The sequence below is a fragment of the Heterocephalus glaber genome, unplaced genomic scaffold (assembly GCF_053883595.1).
Source record: "Heterocephalus glaber isolate CG9 unplaced genomic scaffold, H.glaber_assembly_v1.0 deba00001509, whole genome shotgun sequence".
NCBI lineage: Eukaryota > Metazoa > Chordata > Mammalia > Rodentia > Bathyergidae > Heterocephalus > Heterocephalus glaber.
This window is the reverse complement of record NW_028258325.1, coordinates 38,578,730-38,602,385: the sequence shown is the minus strand read 5'-3', so window position 1 is coordinate 38,602,385 and position 23,656 is coordinate 38,578,730. Positions and strand designations below refer to the sequence as shown.

Genomic DNA, 23,656 nt, shown 5'->3' with positions numbered 1-23,656 from the left:
TTAAGAAGTCAGTGATTTCTATCAGAAAGCTCACCAATATATGTATAATTGCATTGGCATATTAATAGTTGCTAAGATCTAGAAAATATGTAATATTCTTAGAAAAGTGATAAATTTAAAGAAGCAATAATTAATTTACTCTATATCTTTGATAAAATATATATTCACTGAATTTTCCCATCACATTTGATAAAATTCAAGTCTAAATAAACTTTATATAAGAATTTCCTAAGAAGTTCCTTTAGTACACATTTCAGAATTTCACCTACTGAAACTCTGAATCAGATTTAGAGTGTGGTGGAATTTGTATATTTAAAGGCTTCACTAGGTCTTCCTGTTAAGCAGCCATGTTGGAAATATTTTTCAAAAGTAAATAATACCTGGCCTCTCAAAGTTTACAAAGGCAAACAATTATCTAAAAAAAATTCTTTAAGTTAAACTTCTTTTCAATAGGAAATTAAAAATGGTAAATTTGTTCCTAAAGACCATAGATAATGACCTCTATATAATCATTTCAAGAAGTTTGAGCAGAATAATTTCTGGTTGCCTTTAGGAATAATGAAGGAATCTTTTAAATGAACTACTGTCTTCATAGAAATACTGCTTTACTCCTAAAATAAAATTTGATTCCCAAAGAATACACATCTATTTATAATTTCTATGATGGACTAGGGTGCTTTCTCCTCACCATCTATTTTACCTGTTTTAATGTTTTAATAAATTTTTCCTCATTTTATTCTTTTCTCATGGTTTATGTGTCTCATGCTGCAGAGATTAATTGTCCATGCTCCTATTCTTTGTCACTAGCCTAGATATACAGAAAAATATATCCCACGATTATTTTTCAAGTCTAGTTTTGGCAAACCATCCAACAATCTACAATTCTGGAGGACTTCTCTCGTAGTAAAATTGTAATTATCTAAGTTTCTTTCTATCTTTTTTTTTTTTCTTGGTACCGGTGATTGCACTCCGGATCTTGCACTTGCAAGGCAAGAGGCAGCACCACTGAGCTAAATCCCTGGCCCACATCTCAATTTCTAATGAACAATCTCCCCTCACATGAACATTTGCATACTCTACCCTTTCATTTAAATCTGTTGACAAGTTTCTAGTTCTTGGTTGTGCCTTCATGACTTAAAATTTTATCATTTATCATAGGTAGGTTGATAGATATAAGTAAATAATTCATCCAAAATTACATTTTATTTAATAATTTTAGCATGTCAAATATTGGTAGGTATTAATAACATAAAGTCAAAAGGGAATGCTTCACCCATAGATATCTTCCCATATTACAAGCACCACAACATAAAATGTCAACTGCTATAAATGCACTGCATACAGAGTGTACTTGAAATACAGAAAAAATAGATGTCTGTATCTAATGGTGACTACTGCATTTATATAGGATCTGTCCAAAAAGATTTAATGTAAAAATATTTCTTACAATGTAGAATACAAGAATAACTTATTCTCAAATATTGAAGTGTTAATATTCTTGAAGAAACTGTAATTTGGACCTTTCTCAGAGCCCCCTTCTTGTTTGCTCAAAAGAACTCAGCCTACTTTGAAAGTCCAAAGTAACTAGAGATCACCAAGGAAGGAGATTGGATGTGAGGGGACAGAGAAAAAGGACTGTAACCTAGGATGTTTCTCACAAACTCTTGACAACTCAAGTAGCTTACAGACTAAAATGACATCTTTGGAAGTGACCAACTTAATTATTGTTCTACCAGTTGACTAGATGATGCCTTTAAGACATGGTGCTATTTTGTAGGTTAAGTATTAGATTCTGATACAGACATATTAAACATTAAACACTCACCAAACCACATCATGCTTAGTAAGTACAAGTCTATGTTGTTGAATCAATGTATAATTTTTATCACTGCTATCATGTCTATTGTGTTAGATACAGAAGAATGTATGTTATAAGGACAGAGGTGAGTGGGTAAAGAAACTGGCTGATATCAAAACAGCAGAGCATTGTTTGAAGGATCTGTATTCCATTATGACAACTCAAGCTGTATCTTTCTTTATCAGATGTGGAGTTTTTATTCCTATACACATCAATAAAATTTTAAATATTGATCATCTACTTCAGTTCTAAAGACACATGATCAATCAGAAAACAGTCTTAGTTTTGATGATGTAACAGAATACCATAGACCTGATCAGTATTTGCATTTCCAAGGATATTTCAACTTTATCATTATAGATTACTTTTAGTAAAGATTTAGTCAACTAGAAAAGCAAAACTGTTAGAGACACTCTTACCTCCTTGACTTACCACGTCATATCCAGAATAGCTTAGTGCATTGATTCACTGCAGCCATCTTGGCAATGGAATATTATAACCTTTCTATTCTGATAAAACACACTTAGAACACGTTCTCAGACAGGCTCAGCAGACTTCTATCAATAAACAGAGAAACAACTCCTTTGGTGATTGTTTCATTCCTCATGGGGCTAAGAGGAAACTTGAGAATACAAATGGTTTCTTGGTATTTATACATACTTGCTATGTTCTTTGTCAGATCAAAAACTGCAGTGAGACAAGTGAGGGAAGAAATACACAAGTAGAAGAAAATTCTCTCTCTTTCTCTTTCTCTCTCTCTCTCTCTCTCTCTCTCTGCTTCCTTCAACTCAAATTATCAAAGGAAACTGTATTATTCTTTAGTTGTTAGTCAAAGCTACATAAGTAGACCTATTATTGGATATAAACTGGATCAGAAGGGAGTTAGGTACTGGATAGGACCCATTCAAAGATACCAGGGGGCTACTATTTCAATGGCAGTTCTGCTAGCAGGCATTTTAAAAATAAAACGTATTAGGCTATACATGCAGTGAGTGAGTAATTGATATAATAAAGCTCCATCAAAACCTTGAGGGCTTTCATTAAATGCCAGGCTGCAATAAATCTTTAAGTACTAGACCTCTTGCATGTAAGTGTCTTATATCTTAAACAGGACTATATACCTTTGAAACATTGCTGCTTACTAGCCATTCTTCAAAACTTTTTTCCCATTTTTGACATTTTAATAGGATGGTTATTTATTATGAAACTTGAAATGTTTTCATGACAGTGTGTCCTGGTAGATAAGTCACTGAAATAACTGTGTTGGTTAAGCTGAGAGGGACATAGTGGCCTTGGCAGAAATATGAACAATATCCTTTAAAGAAAATATGATTCATCTGCCTTGCAAAGGATGCTACCATGTAGCAGTTCAAAACATGGGCACTGAAACTGACTGTAAATTCAAATATCACTCTCCCCCTCACTTACTGTGCATCCTGAGAAAGCTACTAAATCTCTGCCCTACATTTTTGTCATTTAAAAAAATAAAGGAATTATAATAAAGACTGTCAGTCAAGACCATTGAAGGATTTCAATAAGCAAAATTATCCAGATCAATTAAGATACCCAATGTGTATCAAACAATGATAGCTATATAATTGTTACTACTTAATTATTTGGATTTCTTTATCATGCCTTCTTTATGTGCTGTCATTTTGTGCTGATAATCAATAGTAATAACAATAATAATTAATATTGCTGTCACTTAATAATTTAAAAGTATGCTAAGGCCTTAGTATGCTGAGCACTTAATATGCTAAGGTTATTTTGTTTGATCTTCATACTAATTCATTTTGATAAGTATAATTGTCATATCTATGTTGCAATAGAATATTTGAGGTGCAGAGAGTTGTGATTGCGAGAGATCACAAAAATAATTAATGTAGGCAAAATTTAAATTTATGTTAACTGCCTCCAAATTCCTTCTTTATCTAAGCTTAATTTTAGACTCATGATGCTTGCTTGGATTTACTCTCTGTGTTAGTTACTCTTCTTGTTACTGAGACAAAATACTCAACATCTAAAATTAGAGGAGGAAAGGTTTATTTAGCTCACAGTTTATAGAAGTTTTAATCCATAATCAGCTGGCTCCAAGCCAGGGTGGCATGGCAGAGAGGGTTCACAAAGAAGAGTTCCTGGCAGCCGTAAGATAGCAAAGAAACAAGGGCCCTTAACAGCAATGTCATAATGTTCCTTTTATCTTATCCAGACTACAGGGATTAGGGCAGTGCCAAACCAATCAGTGTACTGGTTTAGTAATCACACACCCTTAATCCTAGCATCACACACTGTAGATTTGAGCCACCTCTTAAAAATCCACCTATGACCACATGAGGCTTTGGGAGGACATCTATATACAAGCCATAACACTCTCCAGGGTCCAGGTCATCATCAATTATAAAGGGCAACTATAAGGTAGACCTTTCAGTTATGTTTTCTAATAATGCCATATCAATCCTTCTGTTATAGTTTACATCTAGATGTCCACCCAAAGCCATATAGGCCCTTGGATGGGACTTTTGGTAGATGATACTTTTAGGACTTTTAGAGTTGTGATAATCTCCAGTGGATTAGTTCCTAGGATCTGAGTTCCTGGAAAATCATATCTCACTCCCCTGCTTCTCCCTTGACTCACTCTCTGCTTCCACACCATCATAACATGAGCAGGTTCTCCTCTGCAATTCCCCTCTGCCATGCCACCCTGCCTTGGAGCCAGTGAGATATTGACTGAAACCTCTACAAACTGTGAGCAAAAATGAAATTTTCCTCCTTTAACATTTGTCAAGTGTCAAGTGCTGTGTCTCAGGAAGGAGGAAAGTGACTAAAATATCAGCAAATTCCATCTTAAAATCCTATTTTTATAAAGAAAATATGCTGACAAAATGTAGTATTATGCTCAGAATTATAGAAATAGTAATATGAAAATGTAGATTATTAATCTTTATTTATTTATTCAACGATGGTATTATGATGTTATGTCAGATATTGGGAATAGTGACAGTCAATAGAAAACATATATCAAGCTAATGATTATACAACTTTTTTTCAGAAAGAAAATTTAACTCATTTTATAAAAAGTTTGAGAGAATATAATAACATGTCTGTTTTGCTTACTTTGGTATTTTTAGTGTAGAGAAGAGTGCTTGAAACTCAGGTGTTCTGTGACTGGTTCTTGAATTAAGGGAATGAATGCATTATAAAATAGAGCAAGTATCGGGAAGGAAATGCACAGAGTGCTAATTGAGAAGTCAACTTAAACCGAGGAAGCAGGGGTTCTCCAAAGATGTGTCAGTTAGGCTGAGACTGAGGATGACAAAGAAATCCCCAAATAAAGGGTGGAAGAATGGAAACAGGGTTGTCTGGCTATAGAGAAATCATCTGCAAAACCATAAGGAAAAGATAAGGCATGGCAGTAATGAAATTGAAGGAAACACATTCTTCCTGGAACACAAGGAGATGAGAAAACTGTAATGATGAGGCAGGAGAGAAAGGTAAGGGTCAGGAGCTGTAAGGTCACAAATGTTATCATAATAATATTGCATTTTGTTCTAAGTATGATAGGAGATCTAAATGGTTGAAGCAGAACAGAATTTCAGATTTCTGCTTTGTAAAAGATCATTCTGGCACTTATATAATAAATAAATAAGAGAGGCAAAAATTGCAAATGGAAAGGGATTGCAGCAGTCTAATACCTGATGGCCACTTGGATTGACAGTGGATACAGAAAAATGTAGGATAATGATAATTACAGTAATACCATTAAGATTATCTCAGCACTTAGTAAGTGCCGAGCACTCTTCTGTTTCATAAAAACTATACAATTTTATTTTCACATAAACAGTGTGTAACTCATTAAAGTTTGGATCTAAAATGCCTCCCCCCAAGTCAGCTGATAGACTTTGAGGAAGTGGCTGTATCATGAGGGTTAACCTCATCAATGGATCAATACACTGAGGAGTTCATGGCTGAATGGACTGTGGGGAGGTGGGCCCTGGACAAGGGGGTGGGTCACGGGAATGTGGCCTTGGGCCCTATATCTTGTCTCAGCCCCTCCTCCCTGTCTCTTTTCTTTCCTGACTTCCTTCCAACTGCCATGAGAGGAGGAGCTCTGCTTCACCACACCCTCTATGCCATGACATTTCTGCCTCGCCAGTGGCCCAAGAAATGAAGCCAGCTAGCTGCTCCTGGACTGAAGCCTTTGAAATTGTTTCAGAATGCAACTTTTCTCTTTTAAGTTGTTTTGCTGAGGTATTTTGTCACAGTGATGGAGTACTAATGGAGAAAACAAGTCTCTGAAAAGAGAAGTGTGCTTTCCATCTTTAGATAGTTAATAAGTAGAGGATCTTGGGTGTGACCATAGGCTATCCTTTAAACTGGAAATAAGATTTGGAGATAATGAAAATGTTTGATGATAGATTATCTCTGGGGAAAACTGAGGTCTACAGGCCAGGAATTTAGCTCAGTGGTGCCAGGCCTTGCAAGTGAAAGGTCCTGAGTTCAATCCCTGGTACCAAAAACCAAAAGAACGAAACAAAACAAACAAAACAAAAAACAAAAGAACAGTAAGATCTATTGTTTGATTATCTGGCTGGTATATGTTTAGTATATATTTTTAAAACCCAATAGATATTTTTTGACCTCCAGTATTATTTGAGGTGATAGACTTTAAGTATTTACAGCAGTATATACAGATTTTGAATAGATGTCATTACTAAAGGCAACAATTTGATGTAAGAGGAAAACAAGCTGAGCTGATATTTGAACACTGAAATGTAGATTTTAAAAAGATAGAATTAGCATCCAAAGAATTCTTAAATATAGGGCAAGTAGAGAAAAGACATAAAGGGAAAAACAGGAATATTTTTATATCTAAGAGGGTTTTGAAAAAATGGGATGGTCAGCTAGATCAAATACAGATGAGTTCATACAAAGTGAGTGTTGGAAACTACCACTGGATTTAGCAACATGGCACCATTAGTGTTACAAAGGCAAAAGCCAGACCAAAGAGTTTGGAGAGTGAATGGGAGTTGAAGAAGCAAAGTATGGCTATCAATGACAGTGAAACTATGAGCACAGAGACAAAGAGGGTGAGGAAGCTAATGATCTGTTTCCCCATGAATGTTCTTCAATGAGGCATTGCAGTTTGCCTAATGAGTGCATGGTATCTGCTTTGCTTTATTCAGAATTTAATAGATTCCATCAGACACACACACACACACACACACACACGCACATTTGCATACAGAGTTGGTTTGTCAAATCAAATGAGTGACTGATAGGGGTCAAGGAATGGCCAATATACAAAGCTATCATTCTTTTCTTTCCTTCTTTTTATTTTTGAGGTTCTAGAGGGATTATATACTTTTATATGACTTCTAGGGAAATATAATTGTGATAAAATCAGATTGAAATCAGGTTCTAAGAAAACATACATTACAAAAAGAAAAAATACCAAAACAAAGAGACACAGAACTAAAGAGTCAGATAAGTGTGCATGAAAGAGAGTGAAAAACTGAAAATTATTTAGCACAAAATTGTCAAAATCAGATTTAGGGAAATATGAGAAATGTTCCCCTATTCTAATCCTTTATCCTTTATACTGTGCTCTGACCTAAGAATATATACTTCACCTTTCCTTCATTAATTTCTCTTGAAGTGCTCTCAGCATCTTTCAGTTACATATTAGAAGAGTAAGAGTAAAACCTTGTTAAGAATTACTGATGAGATTATTAAATGTGAGCTATAACACTAGGCAATATCATATTCCCACTCTTATTGCAAAACTGTTACCTAATCTTAAGAAAATGCAAGGGGTAACTAGACCAGTATTTGTTATTCAAAACATACTTCTAGTGAATTAATTCCTACTTCCCTGGCTAATCAGATCAGCGAATTAGCTTGTGCATCCAATGATACAGTTAAATAACTATCCAAAGTACATTCTTAATCAAAATGTGTGGAGGAGAGAAAAGAAAATTCACAACAATCTGGATTTATATTATCACCTTTTACTTAAATCTAGTCAGCTCAAAATATTTTATGAGCTGTTACTGTTTTATAAATTTTTGATATAAACTACTTTGATTAACATGTTTTCTAGAAGAGAAAAATATTGTCTAATTAACATGGAGTGGGAGAAGACAAACAAGGAGGGTCAATATTTATTTTCACTGTAGACTACAAGGATGGAGAATCACACAGATGAGAGAAAAGCCCAGCACTTCAATCTTTGTTATTTCAGGCAAGAAAAAAAAAATCAGTGACCTTGTTACCCCCATTCCATTCCTCTAAGTGATTTCAGTGGGCAGTGCAGCAACAGTTTCCTTACCGCCATGCACAAACACTGTTACTTCTGGCTTAAAATATTTGCTGGGAAACAAATATTCCCAAGTAACTAGGTGGTACGTTTCACGTCAGTCCTGCAGCCTGGCAATTCTAGGAGTGATTAATGAGACACCCAAGACCACAACCTCAGGTGACTTCCATGGGAAGCAGGGATTTAGCAGGGCGTAAAGGCAGAAGATGGCTGGGCACAGAGCCTGTTTCACCGCCGCCGCCTTCTTTGATAGTGCAGTTGTTCCAGCTGCCAGAGGCTTTCTGGTTCCCATGGCAACTCTGGGGCTCTGCTAGGAACTCAGAGCAGAGCCTTTGAAGTTAGGTACCAAACACTGGAGCCCAACAAACGCAAAGGCAACAGAAGAGGGGAAAGAGCAAGGATCACCCATGTAGGATCCCCACAATTCCTATGGGTAAGAGAGCCTTTCCACAATCAGATTTCTGTTTTTATGTTTGTAAAATGAGATTGTTTCCTCCTTGCCATTCCTCATTAGGATCATGTTTTTGGTCCTTGTTTGGAAAAGTATACTGCAAATGCTCTCACTGGAAAGGAGGCGCTGGGGTGGGGGCAGGTCGACTGGGTACCCAGAGAGAACGCAGGAGCCCGCTCATTCATTCATTCATTCATTCATTCATTCATTCATTCATATTCAACATCTCCCGAGAACTTCTTCCTGCAGGGCACTATGTCAGCTACTAGGTCTGCAAAGAGAAATAAGACTCCGGCCCACCTTCAAAGTTAACAAATGATAATTAACCCAGATTAACAGAATCCTCCCCAGCCGAGGGAAAACCAGTTAGGCCCTGCTTGTTTCTCCCGGGTCTCTCCGGAATCCAAGCCTGGAGAGGAAGGAAGCAGCGCCTGGAAACAGAGGAGGGAAGGCGGGCGGGAAGAAGGAGCCAGCCCGTTCTTTCCCTGGGAAGAGAGTCTGTCAAGGCCACTCAAACGCTTCTCTGCGGCTGGGAGGGAGAGGGGTTTATTTTTCTTTTAAAAAAAACGGAGCCCTTTTCCCTACTGGGCTCGATTTCTAGTAGGGGAAGCTCCGCCTCTTTGGGCCGGTGATTGGCCCAACTCTTCTCGGGATAATTTATGCTGTCCTCCTCTCGGTCTGATTGGCTGCCCGCTCAGTTCCGCTGGGAGTCGCATCCTACCTGGTGAGGAGGTGTATCGCCTTTCCACACTCGCCCTGCTCCTACTCTGCGGGTGCTGAGGAGGGAAGCAAAGTCCTGGAGACTGAGCCAGTACAGCACCAACAGAAAAAGAGATCCCGATCCGATCCGATGGGTTCTTGGGAAGCTTTTCTCTTCTCCCCTTTTCTTCTGTGGAGTCAAAGTAGAGGGGTGAGATTGATGTTCTTATTACTGACTCTGCATTTAGGAAACTGGTGAGTAAATTCAAGGACTTAAAACTATTCTTTGCTTCTCTACCTCTTCCCCCCTTCTTTAAAAAAGAAAATCATCCTAAGTAATTTGCATTTCTGAGAAACATGTACAATATTTGCCATCATTTTATTTTCTGATTTTATCTCTTCACTCTCAGCATGAAATTAGCTTATTTCTGAAGCATAGAGGTTCATTCAATGGCTCTATGACTTCAAACAGTGTAAAGTAGTAAAGGTTCCCGATGGGAGGGAATGTAGGAGACTAGAAATGACTGCTACTACATTTCCTGAAAGAATGCTTTGATGAACTTTCTAGATGATTTTGCATTTCAAAGACAAAGTTATCTCCTAAACTTCTTATTACACAGCATGGTTTGCATGATGCTTTTCTATATATGAATCTAGTCTTTCTCTTTCTTCTTGGTAACTTGCTGGAATAAACCAGTGTTTTACAAGAAAGATAATAAATTTGGCTAAAATCTCTTTCAGAGTTGAAAATGTGCAATGTTTAAATCAGAGATGATTCTTTATGTTTTATTTGAACCAGGAATGTTTTATTTTAATTGGCAGTCCACTAGAAATTTAAAAAACGTATGGTTATGTGAACGTGTTGGGTCTATGTGTGTAATGTGACCAATCACAAGCCTCTAGTCTGACAGGAACAAGACTGGGCTGTAATACCTCTCAATAAAACTTTGGAAGCATTCTGTTAGGAAAATGGACTTCTCTGGTACACACCTGAAGCATGTGAAAGAATGAAGGAAGAAAAGTTTTAAAATATGTCGATTAAAACCTAGTTATTATAAATGGCATAGATATACTACCCAAGAAAATATAACTTATTTTACCTAAGTACACATTTACAATGATATTATTCAATTATAATCCTACTTAGAAGTTGAGTAAAGTACAATCACTGTGCATATGGGAGTCTACCATTACACTATATCATTACTTTATAAATCACTATTATAATTTCAGTATATGGCCAGAGTGAATAATTTTAGTATTACCAGCAGATGGAACAACTATATTGAATTAAAGTCTATTTGCCTTGCTAGACACATTTTGTCGTTTAGTGGCTTTCTTTTTTTTTTTCAAATATTACAGTTTATTTACCCCTTTTCCCTTAGCGGTCTAAATACACAATCTCATGTATTAAGAATCTTTAACCTCTCTAGACACAGTTGCTTCATCGACCAAATGATTGCTTCCGGTTTTCACATTCAGTACATCTAAGGTTTGAACTGAAACAAAATGACTCAAGTGTTGCTTCACTGGCTTTTCTTTGTATCTGTGAAGAGGCAAATTCTAAATATGAATGCCATGTACATTTTTACCATATACAGAGGGAGGCAGTGAGCATGCTGTGATAGTTAAATTGATAAATAATTCATTTCATCATAATAATATAGAATCTAGATTATTCTAGGTAATGAATAGATACATATTCAAATAAATCTATTTGTTGCTGTTAGAATTCTTTTCTTTCTGCCTCAGTTATGAAAGTTTGTCTTCACCCTTTAAAGTAGCTAAAGTAGTGCTGAACTTACCCTTTTAATATTTAATTAGAGATAACTGATTTCAACATGTATATATCACATACAATCATATTTCCCTTTCTCTTTACCCTTTTCTAGAGAGACATTTTAAAACTAACCATAGATAGTTCTGCCTGTAGCAATATTGTTGGCATACTGATTTCTAAAGTAAATCTATAAAGTCTTCTATGTTGTGATTTACTAAATTTGAAACCATTATGTCTTATACCTAATCAGAGGCAAAAATGTGTTCCCATATTAGTTTCCATCAAGAGCATAAAGGAGAGACAATATATTGATTTTTGTACTGCTGAATTATGAAAACTGACCCTGTTATAACTAAAAGCTGTAGTCATGGATCCTGAGTTTATTTCTCCAGGAGGCTCTATGGTAGCTTGTCAAGTTGTTTCTATTTCTTCACCCTGATTTAACTTTTTTGCAGTGTTGAAAAATATCTCACTCTAATCAGGTTTTCAAAAAGAACTGAAAAATTACCTTGAGAATTTAGTTGTTATGAAAACCACCTAAGATAAGCTTTGACTGAGAAGTTGTATTTTGAGAAATAAATTAATTTGTTTTTATTTTTAAAATTTCTAAGAATCACTAATCATAGAAAGTTTTCCAGATTAAAATGTTCAAAAATATACATATATACATATTAACAATATGTTATTTTTAACTAGCTTTAGTAATATATTTTGTGTATTGGGATAGTGAATGATTTTTATTTAGGTGTTGAGATTTGTGTTTAATTTTCTAGTAAAATGCATGTAAACATGAGAAAAATATTAATATGTGGTGATGCTCCATGATAATTACACATTCAAAAAACTGAGAGACAAAATTATTTCAAAGCTAAAATATAAACCCTCTTGTATAATTGATAATCCTCTTGTGTATAGAGTATTTTAGGATATCCAACAAGCAATACCCTTCTTCAATTTCAATTTCTTCAATTTCATTCCATTCTATACTACAAAGCACAGATCTGGCTAAGCAAGAAAGGGAATGTTTGGGATTTTATTTGAACCCCCAATAGATTACTCTAATTTTTCATTTTTATATAAAGGTGATTACAATTTGTATAGGAACATAAGAAAGTAGGTGGAGGCCCACAAGAGAAGAGACAAAGGATAGAAAACTGAAAAAAAAAAGTCTGTTGAGATGATGACAGATTGATATGATCACATATGATAAATGCCTGCCATGGAGCATGAAGGGAGAATGAGCACATGTGGAATATATAAGCTTCAGGAGAACAATTCATATGTACGAAGGTATCAAGTAAGAATCCTGAACTTTACCATCAAATTTAAACTCTAGTTTCAGCTCTACCATTGGAATGATTTCAGGCATGTCTTTGAGGCAAAGGGTCCTCATTTATCATCTGCATTTACAGATTGTTTCAAGACCAAGAAAGACAATTTGTGCAATGAACCTAGCACTTAACATTTGTCTGTAAGGAAGGACATAATAACAGATACTTTGTGAAATAACAGTGAATCAAGAAATTGTTTATCTTTGTTAAAGTCATTTTAAATATAGTTGAATGAAGTCCTTTATTTACATGTCATCAAACATCTTTTTAGTTTTGGAGAGATCATTCATTTATTCAATAATTTTTTTATGGAATGCCTGCTGTGTGGTAAAGGCAGTGCACTGTGTTAAATTTTAGGTGATGAATTGAGTATATACATATACTACCTGCAGGGAGCCTGTCCATCTAGATGTAGGGTATTGATGAAAGGAAAACATCTTTTACTTGAAAGAAGTAAGTATACCATCAGCACTACAAAGATAAACAGAGTTAAACTTTTGAAGTCAGAAAATGCTTCTTGTGGGTTGTGTCTAGATGTCCCCACAAAGCCTTATGCAGGCATTGGTGGGGCTTTTCAGAGGTGGCTAAATCTAAAGTGTGTGATGCTGGGATTAAGGGTGTGTGATTACTAAATTAGTCCACTGATTAGTTTGGCAAAGTTCTGGGTGTGGATAATGGGAAGGCCCATCCTGGGTGTGAGTGCTACCTCCCCTAAGAGTGTACAGCTTGAGCAGACTATAAGGAACAGAAAGAGGGCTGCTGTCATCAATTGCTGCTTTTGCTGCCTCCTGTCTTTTGTCTTCTATGCTATGGGCTGTTTTTTTTTCCTTTGTGATGCCCTTCTGCCATGTAACCCTGCCTTGGAGCCAGCCAATTCTGGACTAAGGTCTCTACAAACTGTGAGCCAAAATAAACTTTTCTTCCTTTTGTTTAGGTGTTGGTTATTTTGGCTCAGCAACCAGAAAATTAAGATAATGCTAATATAGCGAATCATAATCAAGAAAAGAGAAATAAAGACATACATTATTTCTCATAAGCAATACCATAAGATTATGGAGAAAATACCTTCACAATTCTGATGACAAATGTTCAGCTGAGAAAATTATACTTATCAAATTTCCAACCAAGCATGAAGTAGAATAAAGCCTAGATAATATTATTCACCTCATTTTACAAATGGGAAAACGGAGGCACAGAGACTTTAGGAACTTATTAATCATATTCCTGCTGATAAGTTCTGGATCCAAGACTTAAATTCATATTTCTAGAACTTGCATTTTAAAACAACAAAGCACTCAGTACAAATTCAAGATACAATGCTGCTTCAGTTCATGAACTTAATTTGTCCTAGGATTCTGGGGGAAAAGGCTGCATTTGTGTTCATGATTGAAAGATGACTGTGGTCCTATTCTTCCCTGGATGTGGAGTTCATGAATGGAAGCAAAACTTTGCCCAATGTTTCTGTTTACGAACAGAAGCATTGGTGAAGCAAAGCATTATTGTAAATCAAAATCAAATGTGGATGAAAGCAAACTAAAAACAAAAAAGAAAGAAAGAAAAAAGAAAGAGAAGGAAGAAGGAAATAATAGGAAAGGAGAAAGAAAGGAAAGGTGAGAAGAAGGGAATGGAGGAGAGGGGAGAAACGAGAAGGGAAATGAAGGAAAAGAAAGGGAAGATGTTATGGTTTAGATCTAGATGTTCCCCCAAAGACTCATGTGTTCATAGGTGCTTTGGGGGAGATTGCATCATAGGTGCGTGATACTCATCAATGGCTTAGTCAGTAATGAGTTTATAGCTAAATGTGATGTTGGGAGGTAAAGTCTCGTAGGAGGAGGTGGGTCACTGGGGGTGTGGCCTGGAAGGGTCTGTCTCCCTCCCTCTTCCTTGAACTCTCTCTGCTTCCTGTTTGCCATGCCATGAACTCTTTCTCCTCTATCATGCTACCCTGCCTCAGAGCCAGCCAACTGTGGCCTCAAACCTCTACAAACTGAGCTAAAATAAGCCTTTCCTCCTTAGAGTTGTGTCTAAGCAACAAGAAAGTAACGAAGACAGAAGGGAAGAAAAAAGCAGGGGAAGGGGATATAATTCTTGTTTCATTGATACCAGCATAATAAGTAGAAAAAAATCCACCTATCACATACTTTCTGGAATACAAGGGGTGTGCTACAATGATGTTTTTAGGAGAAACTTTGACACCTTGAAATACTTGGTCTAGAAAAGAAGACCAAAAGATAATGAATTAAAGAAAACAATTTTTAGTGTCGATAAATTTTGTAGACGAGTTACTATTTTTAAGGATGCTTTGTAGAATCTTGGTTGATTTTATCATATAGATATACCAGGCACATATAGATATAACCAGATTGTGACAGTTACTTGAAGGTGGATTTTTCTTCCAGGAAAAAAAGTCTTTTAACAAGATAATGAGGAACTTATGACTAGATCTGCTCAAGCAGTGGCTTATCAGTATGTTTTTGTACTCAGTAGGAGACGAATAAAATTTATGGTTTTTTTCCCTATTTTAGAAAATTTCAGACTCTAAATCCCTCAGTACTAAAATAGTTTGGCCAATCAAAGTTCCATTTTTCAGGAAATAGTCTTAGGTATTCAGTCACTCAATAAACATTTATTGCACTTCATTCAGAAACTTACTTATTCAGTGTCCACTATGGGTTATCCAGAGTCCTGGGATCTGGAGATAAAGTGGTAAACAAGAAAAAATCCTTGCCCTTTGTGTAGTAAATACAGGCCATATATGTGATAGGTTTGATAGATGCACATCACAGAGAGAAGGGAGGTCTTGCTCCTGTTGAGCTAGTGTTGGTAGTTTGTTCAGATGGTTTATTAACAGAATGGTGATAATTATTTTAATTGCTACTAATAATTCTAGATGAGGTACAGTGGAAATACTGAGGAGGCTCCCCTTAGTAGTTGCCCCAATGCAAATCTGGAGAAGATTGTATGCTTTCTGTTGTCATAGGCTGTTTAAGTCGAACTTTGTGAAGGACATGGAGAGAAACAAATAACCTGATTGTGACAAGAGATTTGTTTCATAGTTGGGTAGGCTTTATGTATTTAGTACATATTTGAAGTACATAATGTTTATATTACTTCTTGAGAGTGGGTACATGTATATAACACATCCTAATTCCATTTTTAATCTCTTTTATTTCCTCTTCTTTCCCTCTCTCTCCAGCTCTTTTTTATATTATTAATTTTATTGGTACATTTTAGGTATGCAATATAATGACATTCATCATTGGGAATTTTTTCCCCATTCTCCTGCCCTCCCTTCAACCCCTCCATCTCTCCCTATTTACAAAGACTTTGTTTCCATTTTTTTCATTTTCTCATATTAATTCCATTCCCTTCTTTCCTTTCCCCTACCCCTTCCACTTTCCCTTCCCCTTTGCCCCTTTTATTACTATTTCACATTATTTATTTTACCTTTTAGTCCTTATTTACACTTTCAGTTTCTCACACCAGAGAAACTATTTGGTATTTACACATGTGTGTCCTATTTACTTCACTCAAGAATATTGCCTCGGGCCGGGGATTTAGCTCAGTGGTTCCACCACCTGCTTCACAAGCACAAGGTCCTGAGTTTGATCCCTGGAACCAAAAATAAAAAATGAATATTGCCTCAATATGCATCCATTTAGCTATAAATGTCTCTAATTTCTCATTCTTTATGGCTGAGTAGTACTCCATTTTACAGAAAAACCACATTTTCTTTATCCAGTCTCCATTTGATGGGCAACTGGGCTGTTTCCAAGTTTTAGCTATCACAATCTGTGCTGCTATGAACATGGATGCACATATATCACTGGGGTCTAATTCTTTTGATTCTTTGGGAAAGATACCCAGCAGAGAAATAACTGGGTCAAATGGGACTTCCAGTCCTAGTTCTTTGAGGTATATCCATACTGATTTCCACAGTGGTTGCACCAGTCTGCACTCCCACCAACAATGGAGGAGGACTCCTTCCTCTCCAAACCCATGCCAGCATTTGTTATTGGTTGATTTCTTGATAGCAGCCATTCTTTCTGGGGTGAGGTGGAATCTCAGTGTTGTTTTCATTTGCATTTCTAAAATGCCCAGTGATGTTGAACATTTTTTCATATGTTTATTTGCTATTTCTACCTCTTTGTCTGAGAAATGTCTGTTCATTTCAGATGCCCATTTTATTTATAATTTGGATTTCTCATATAAGAGAAACCATGCAATATTTAACTTTATGTATTTGATTTATTGTACTTTACATGATGGTGTCAATTTGCATCCATCTTCCTAGAAAAAGTCGTTTATCTTTATGGCAGAGAACTACTACATTGTGTATAAATTGCATGTTTTCTTTTTCCAGTCATTTCTTTTACTCTGATCATCTACTTGTAGCATTAAAATAATCACATCTGCTTAACGCTATATGATTTAGGATGGTATTGAAATTCTGAGCTGTAAGAATCCTTTTCTTTTGAAGAAAATGTGTTCTAAAATTTAATGTTACTTCTTATTTTTGGACAAACACAATAATAAAGTAATAGAAACTATGCTAACAATAGAGACATGGAAGTAAACATAGATCCTGCTCTCCAAACTATAGTTGGATTGGATAGATCAGAAAATCTATGATTTAAATATATTGAGTTTCACATAAATATTTTCATATAGTCTGATCAGAATGTGATTTGGTTCCCTAGATAGCTTATGACTGCTGGAATGGAGGGGGCTGGTCACTGGGCTAATTTGGGGGAGATTTTTAGGATCATCACTGGCAAGTTTCCACAGTGTGTGTTGCTTTAGTACAGGGACAAAGTCATCTCTCAGTGTTCTAGAAGTGAATCATTATCAGAGTAATTTTCCCATGTCATACAGTGTCCTGAGTAACAAGTACCTTTTCCACTAAATAGCCATGTTAATTATCACAAAGTAGCCATATTGGCTGGATTGAATATACATGCTACTTGGACATCTGTATTCTCTAACTTAATTTGTTGTTTTGACTGATTAGTATACACCTATTTCTGGGATTTCTTTAATGACAATTGCTTTTGAAAAACCTCATATTGTCATATCTAGAGTACATTAAAAAAATTGTTGCTAATTTCTGTAATGATCATTTGTATTATCTCCTTTTTGAAATGAATAATTCAAGATGATCTCATGTTAGTGAAAATGTTTTGCTCTTATGTTAAGATTTAAAGGCTGAAAACAGGTAAAAGGCATACACTTCTGCATTCAGTGGGACTAATTCTCATTTCTTTCACTTTTAAGGTCTGGTAGTATATTTTATAATTTAATAAGCCTCAATCTTATGTCTTTGCTTTGCAAAATTTTTAGCAGAATTGAAGCATTTATCTGATGATAAAAGCATCAAAGATTTAGAAAATGAGAGTGTCATGAAGGGTTTTATCATTTATAAATGTAATTTATGTCCTGTCAGGTTCTATGGATGTAAAGTAAAACAACAGAGAATGTGTTTTTCATTTTAATGTACTCTATACTCAGTGGTCTTTTAAAGAACATGCTGCAGTAAAAGCTATGCTTTCTTTCTCTTCAATTAACAGTCACATAAAAGTGATTTCAAAAGAACATGTATAGTCTCCCCACCCATGAAGACTAGTTATAGGATGCATTTCATAGCTCTCTTAACTTATGAAATTATTCCATTATAGTCCCTAGCTTTTCTGTGGGCCTTGTATTTTGTATGGATACAGATACACACAAGTGCATGTCTTTCAAGTTTTTTTTCAATATTTCCCAGTTACTTATAATAGGGACATTTCATGCTCGACTAAATGATAAAGAAATCATTTATCTATATTGTCACCATTACTGGGTATGATGGATCTTTTAATTAGTTGCTAATATGATAGCTAACATTTTAAACTGATTTTCCTTTTTCACCACTAAATTTTAACATAATTTTATCTATTAGTCCCCCCACCCAATTCTGCATACCAACTATGTTGTAAATTTCTTTCAGTGGATCTTTTGTCTCTAGTGTTGCCTAAGGTGACCTATTGTGATCGATAATTCTCTTTAAGTTTTTTTGTTAGTTTTTCTCTGTTCCTAGTTTGCTTGCACATTACCTATACTGGCTTCCTTACTCCAAAGGCCAAAGTACATTTTCAGTGTTTTCTTCAATAATTTTATACTTTGGCTGCTATATTTTGATCTTTAGTGTATTTGAAATTTTCTTTGCAAGTTAAAATTTGATATTGATTTTTTTCATCCTTTCATTTCTAAACAAATCAGATCACTTTTGTCATACTCAAAATATCTTTACAATTGGTATCTTGTTTTCAATGCGTTATCTTGTTCTCATTGATTTCTTTATGTTTTGCTACAATAGGCTTTGATTACAGCAACTTTGTTTTCTTTTTATTTTCACAGTACAAATTCCATCTAATAATTCTTTTTCAGTAATTTCTTATAAAGTGTCATACTTAACTGATTGTTAACTAGAATTATTTTAACTTGTTACACATAAAATACAAGATTTGGATTATAGCTGTTTAATATACAATTTAAGAATGAGGTATTAATAACATTGTTTTATAGCAAAAATATTTACTGTCTTTATATTTTTCTATCTTTATATTCCTCAATTCATTCTTTTGGTTTTGTTTACATTAGAGTTATATTTTTCCATTACATTTTCTCTTAATCATATTGTAGTTTGTGTTGCAACTGTGAAAGGCTTTTTCCTTTTATTTATGCTAAGTTAGTACTAATACCAGGAAGCTACTACAATTTGAACTTAAATTTATGTAAGGATACCTATCATAATTCTTTCATAGTGCCCAATAATTTTATTTATTTTCCAGTTCACTGTAATTTTACCTGAAATTGACATGATATACTTTAACCTCTTTTCCATTCATTCACTTACTTAGTAATTTTATGGTCTTTATGCTTTTACTATATGTCAGACTTTGGGCTAGTTTTTAACAATATCTTGTTGAATTCCTTAACAGTATGATCAATCTATGGTAGAGCTAAGCATTAAACAGATTGAAAGCACACAGTGGGCCACATTCACCCAAGATTCTAAATTTGGTCTCTTATTAAATTTCCAAAGCATTTGCATCCATGTGTATCAACTGATGGATCCCATTTTCCATCAAGTTAATAAAATAATCATATAATCAATAAACAATCATTTTAAAACCTCCTTAAAGCTCTAAAAGTTCAAATTTTTAATTCTGTTGTCATTTTACTTATGTCACTTCTCAACAAGTTTTAATAAACAATAATATGAGCAATAATATTCAGAGCTTGAACTCTAGAAAGGAGCTTTGCAAAAATGAATTTAGCTGCTAGAATATAAAGGCAAAAGATGATCTATGATCAAAATACATGGTGAATTTTCAAATTAAAAAATTATTACAGTAAAAGACACATTGCCATTAATTTGCCTCAACAGACACACTTATACCATTGTTCTTGTCACTTTCTGAAGCAATTGTGGTAGTCTTCTTCCTGAGTGTCTTTAGTTGCACTACCATGGATATCTAGATATCCCAAATCAATTCAAAATGTTTATCTTTCATGGTTATTTTGACTTTGGAGAAGGAGCAGAAGTCATAAGGGCCAGATATAGTGAATAATCAGAGGAGTTTACACTGTCATGTTTTTATTAGCTGCCTTTCTGTTGGATAGCACTCATCGGCAGCTTTCACCATATTTTTTAATCACACCTTATAAAGACACTCAAGAAAAAAGACTTCCAGAACTGCTTCAGAAAGTGGACACAATGATGGGCTAACTATTTCAGAAGCAGGGGAGTATATTTTGAGGAGTTTTAAAGACAATGTATCTTTTATCCTAATTTTAAAAGCTTAGAGACATTTATAGCCAATTGGGTGCACATTGAGGTGATACTCTTAAGTGAAATAAATAGGACACACATGTGTAAATACCTAATAGTTTCTCTGGTTTGAGAAACTGAAAGTGTAAATAAGGAATAAAGGTATAATAGATAATACGAAATAGGAAGAAAAGGGGCAAAAGGGAAGGGGAAGTGGGAGGGGTAGGGGAAAGGAAAGAAGGGAATGGAATTAATATGTGAAAATGAAAAAATGGAAACAAAGTCTTTGTAAATAGGGAGGGATGGAGGGGTTGGAGGGAGGGCGGGGAATGGGGAAAAAATAAGAAATGGGAAAGGAAAGAAGGGAAAGGAAAAATGATGAGAAATGGAAAAAATGGAAATAAAGTCTTTGTAAATAGGGAAGGATGGAGGGGGTGAAGGGAGGGCTAGGAATGGGGAAAAAATAAGAACCAAGATGCATCATGTAAAGGTACAAGTTTCCAATGAGAAATGTAAATGTGTTGTATACCTAAAATGTACCAATAAAAGAATTTAAGAAAAAAAAGAAATTAGATAGATTACATAAAGGCACAAATTTCTAATGATGAATGTCATTATATTGTATAAGTAAAATGCACCAATAAAATTAATTTTTAAAAAGCTTAATATATTTTGTTCACTCATAAAATATTTTTAATTTTTATTTTCCTTGACTTTCATATATAAATAATATCATGACTTATATTTACCTTTGGAAAGGCAATTCTTACAGACTTTGGCATTAGAATATTTTGTACTCAGAAATTTAAAAATAGGTACACATTTCTTTCTAGTTAAGCAACAAGTTCAGGAAAGAAATCTATGCTTATAGAAATGTGTATGACATCTGTAAGTAAATAATACTTAACTTATCCTGAGCAGTAGGTCACTGATGGGGCTATATTTTTAAAAATTTATTCAATAAAGGGGCCAGGGATTTAGCTCAATGGTGCCATCGCCTGCCTCGCAAGCACAAGGTCCTGAGTTCGATCCCTGGTACCCCCCCAAAAAAATTATTCAATAAATATGTATTGAACTCCTCCTGTATGACATATAATTTTCTAGACATTTGGTATAAATTAATAAAGCACAAACAAAATCACTTCTGCCCTTTTACCACTGAGACTCAGAAAGGGAAATCTTCAACAAGAAATAAATATAATATTGTTGTTGTGAAATTTTCTTTTCCTGAAGGCCTAACTAATCAGATATAATTTAATGTTGCTACAACTATTTTATCAATTACATATAGAATTTTAGAATATGATTAAGGCTGCAGAGAAAAAAGTGAACTGAGTAAGGAATTATGAAATTTGGAGCCATGACAGATTTTAATATTAAATAGAGGGATCGAGTAATATTGAAAAATTACCAGAAATAGGTTAAATATTAGCCACACTAAGGTGCAGTTAAGGGCAGAGGAGTTTGAGATGGGAGACCAGATTGTGAGCACATGGTAGGCATTATTTGTTTGAATGAAATAAGGAATCATCTAATTTGGATCCAGTCTTTTGGGCATCAAAATGATACAACATTATCCAAATGTTTAAAATATTTCTCCAGTTTTTATATTGATAATTAACTATAGAGATTCTCCAGGTAGGAGTAGAGAGACCCAAGAGGAAACTTTTTCAATAATTAAGAGGCTTTCTAATGAATTCTATCTGTGCCAGTTCCTAACAGTGACAATTTGGGAAAGTTATTTAAACTTCTTATAGCCTTAGTTATATTCAATTATAAAAGCCCATCAAAATGCCTACCTATAGAACACATGCTCATTTATTCATTCTTGAAACCAGTAATAACTGAGTGCCCATTTTGCGCCAGGCGCTCTTTAGGCCCTGTGGTTGTATTAGTAAACAAAATGGCGCAATTCCCATAGTTTGGATAGTGGCAAAAACTAACACAATGTGTTCAAACTCTAGCAAAATGCCTATTATTAAGGTTGCTGTGAAAGAGTAAATTCCTTTCATTTTTAATAAATTTTATGACATATTAGATCAGAAATTCCACCTTTAGCTCTTACTTGAAGATTCCATGAATGGACTACATTAAGCAAGTAGGAATTGAAGAGAATTGTCTTCCAGGTCAAGAAATTCAGCAGAACTCTACTCCTCACAAAAAGATTTGGCAACACATTAAACTGTGTCAAAATTTTAGTATATTCATAAGCAGGAATTTAAAAAAAATTAACTTGACACTGGCAGACCATACTATTGTTTTTTTGTGGCTTTTTTGTGAGAGCTCTTACATTAGAAACTTTCATATATCTAATAATTATTGAGCTTAAAATATTGGCCATCCTGAACTTAAAGTTGAGCAAAGAAGGGTCAAACAGTTTGTTTTGTAGCTTAAGAAATCCATATAATGAAATTAAAAATTCATTTCCTTTTGTCACCTAGTTTTCTCAGTATTATATTTATTATTAATTTTTATTTTTATTGGGACATGTTTGCAGTAAATAATGATTATATTCATCGTGGAGAGTCGGTTCATTTACATAACACATGTTTTCATTTTATACTTATCATCATCTTCCATAGAATATATTCCCCAAGTATTTCCAATTGACAGATAAAGAACTGTTCTCTAATGCTATTTCTTATAAATATTAAAATATTCAATGAATGCTTACAATGTACTGGGAAATCTACTGGATTTTATCCATCATACTTGTAGAGTCATGTTTCTTCTAGTATTGATATTTATCTATCATACACTAATACTTATTAAAAATGGAATTAAATATTTATTAGTAGGGCAGGGATTAGCTCAGTGGCGCCATGCCTGCCTCACAAGCACAAGGTCTTGAGTTCGATCTCCGGTACCAGAAAAAAAAATGGTGACACATACCTGTAATTCTAGGACTCTAGCAGTCTGAGGCAAGAGATTGGCACATTTGAACCCAATTTGGGCAATTTAGTAATACCCTGCCTCAAAATTAAAAAAAAAAATTATTAAAAAATTTTTTATTTTTGATTTTACCTATTAAAAGTGAGTTATCACCAAGAGTAGAATGGATTCAGAGATCCCGTTTAAGGAACACACTGGTCATAATTATAAAATACTTAAAAAGCCAAAATCTTTAGTAAGAAATATTGTTTAATTGGGACATTTATAGAATAGATTTTTGTTGTTGAAAATAAATTAACAGTTATTCTGGAGAATATAAATTAAGATAAGGCAGGATTGCCGATATTACCCAAAATAATGTCAAGGGGATAATCAAATATACTCAATGGTCTAAAACTGTATAATTTTTAGATTACAGTCATAATTGCATATATGAGACAAAGAGCAGGACAGAGAGGAGTTTGAGAGGGAAAGAAGATAGATAAAAAGGTGTGAGGGAAAGAGATAAAGGGAGAA

The 23,656-nt window shown here is 34.6% G+C and overlaps 1 protein-coding gene across 2 annotated transcripts in view; it reads left to right on the top strand.

Annotated features, from left to right (window-relative positions):
• The first annotated feature begins 8,473 nt into the window (after positions 1-8,473).
• The window catches only part of Gabrg1 (gamma-aminobutyric acid type A receptor subunit gamma1), a 77,818-nt gene continuing 62,635 nt past the window's right edge, over positions 8,474-23,656 (top strand). The window contains exon 1 of one of the 2 annotated variants that reach the window (XM_087187555.1): positions 8,474-8,607. Coding sequence is in view for 1 of the 2 variants with exons in the window: in XM_004849778.3 (XP_004849835.1) it covers positions 9,476-9,579 (104 nt within the window). In the remaining variant the exon portion in view is untranslated. Of the gene's footprint in view, positions 8,608-9,323; positions 9,580-23,656 lie in introns of those variants that run through there. The other variant, XM_004849778.3, reaches the window with a different exon arrangement.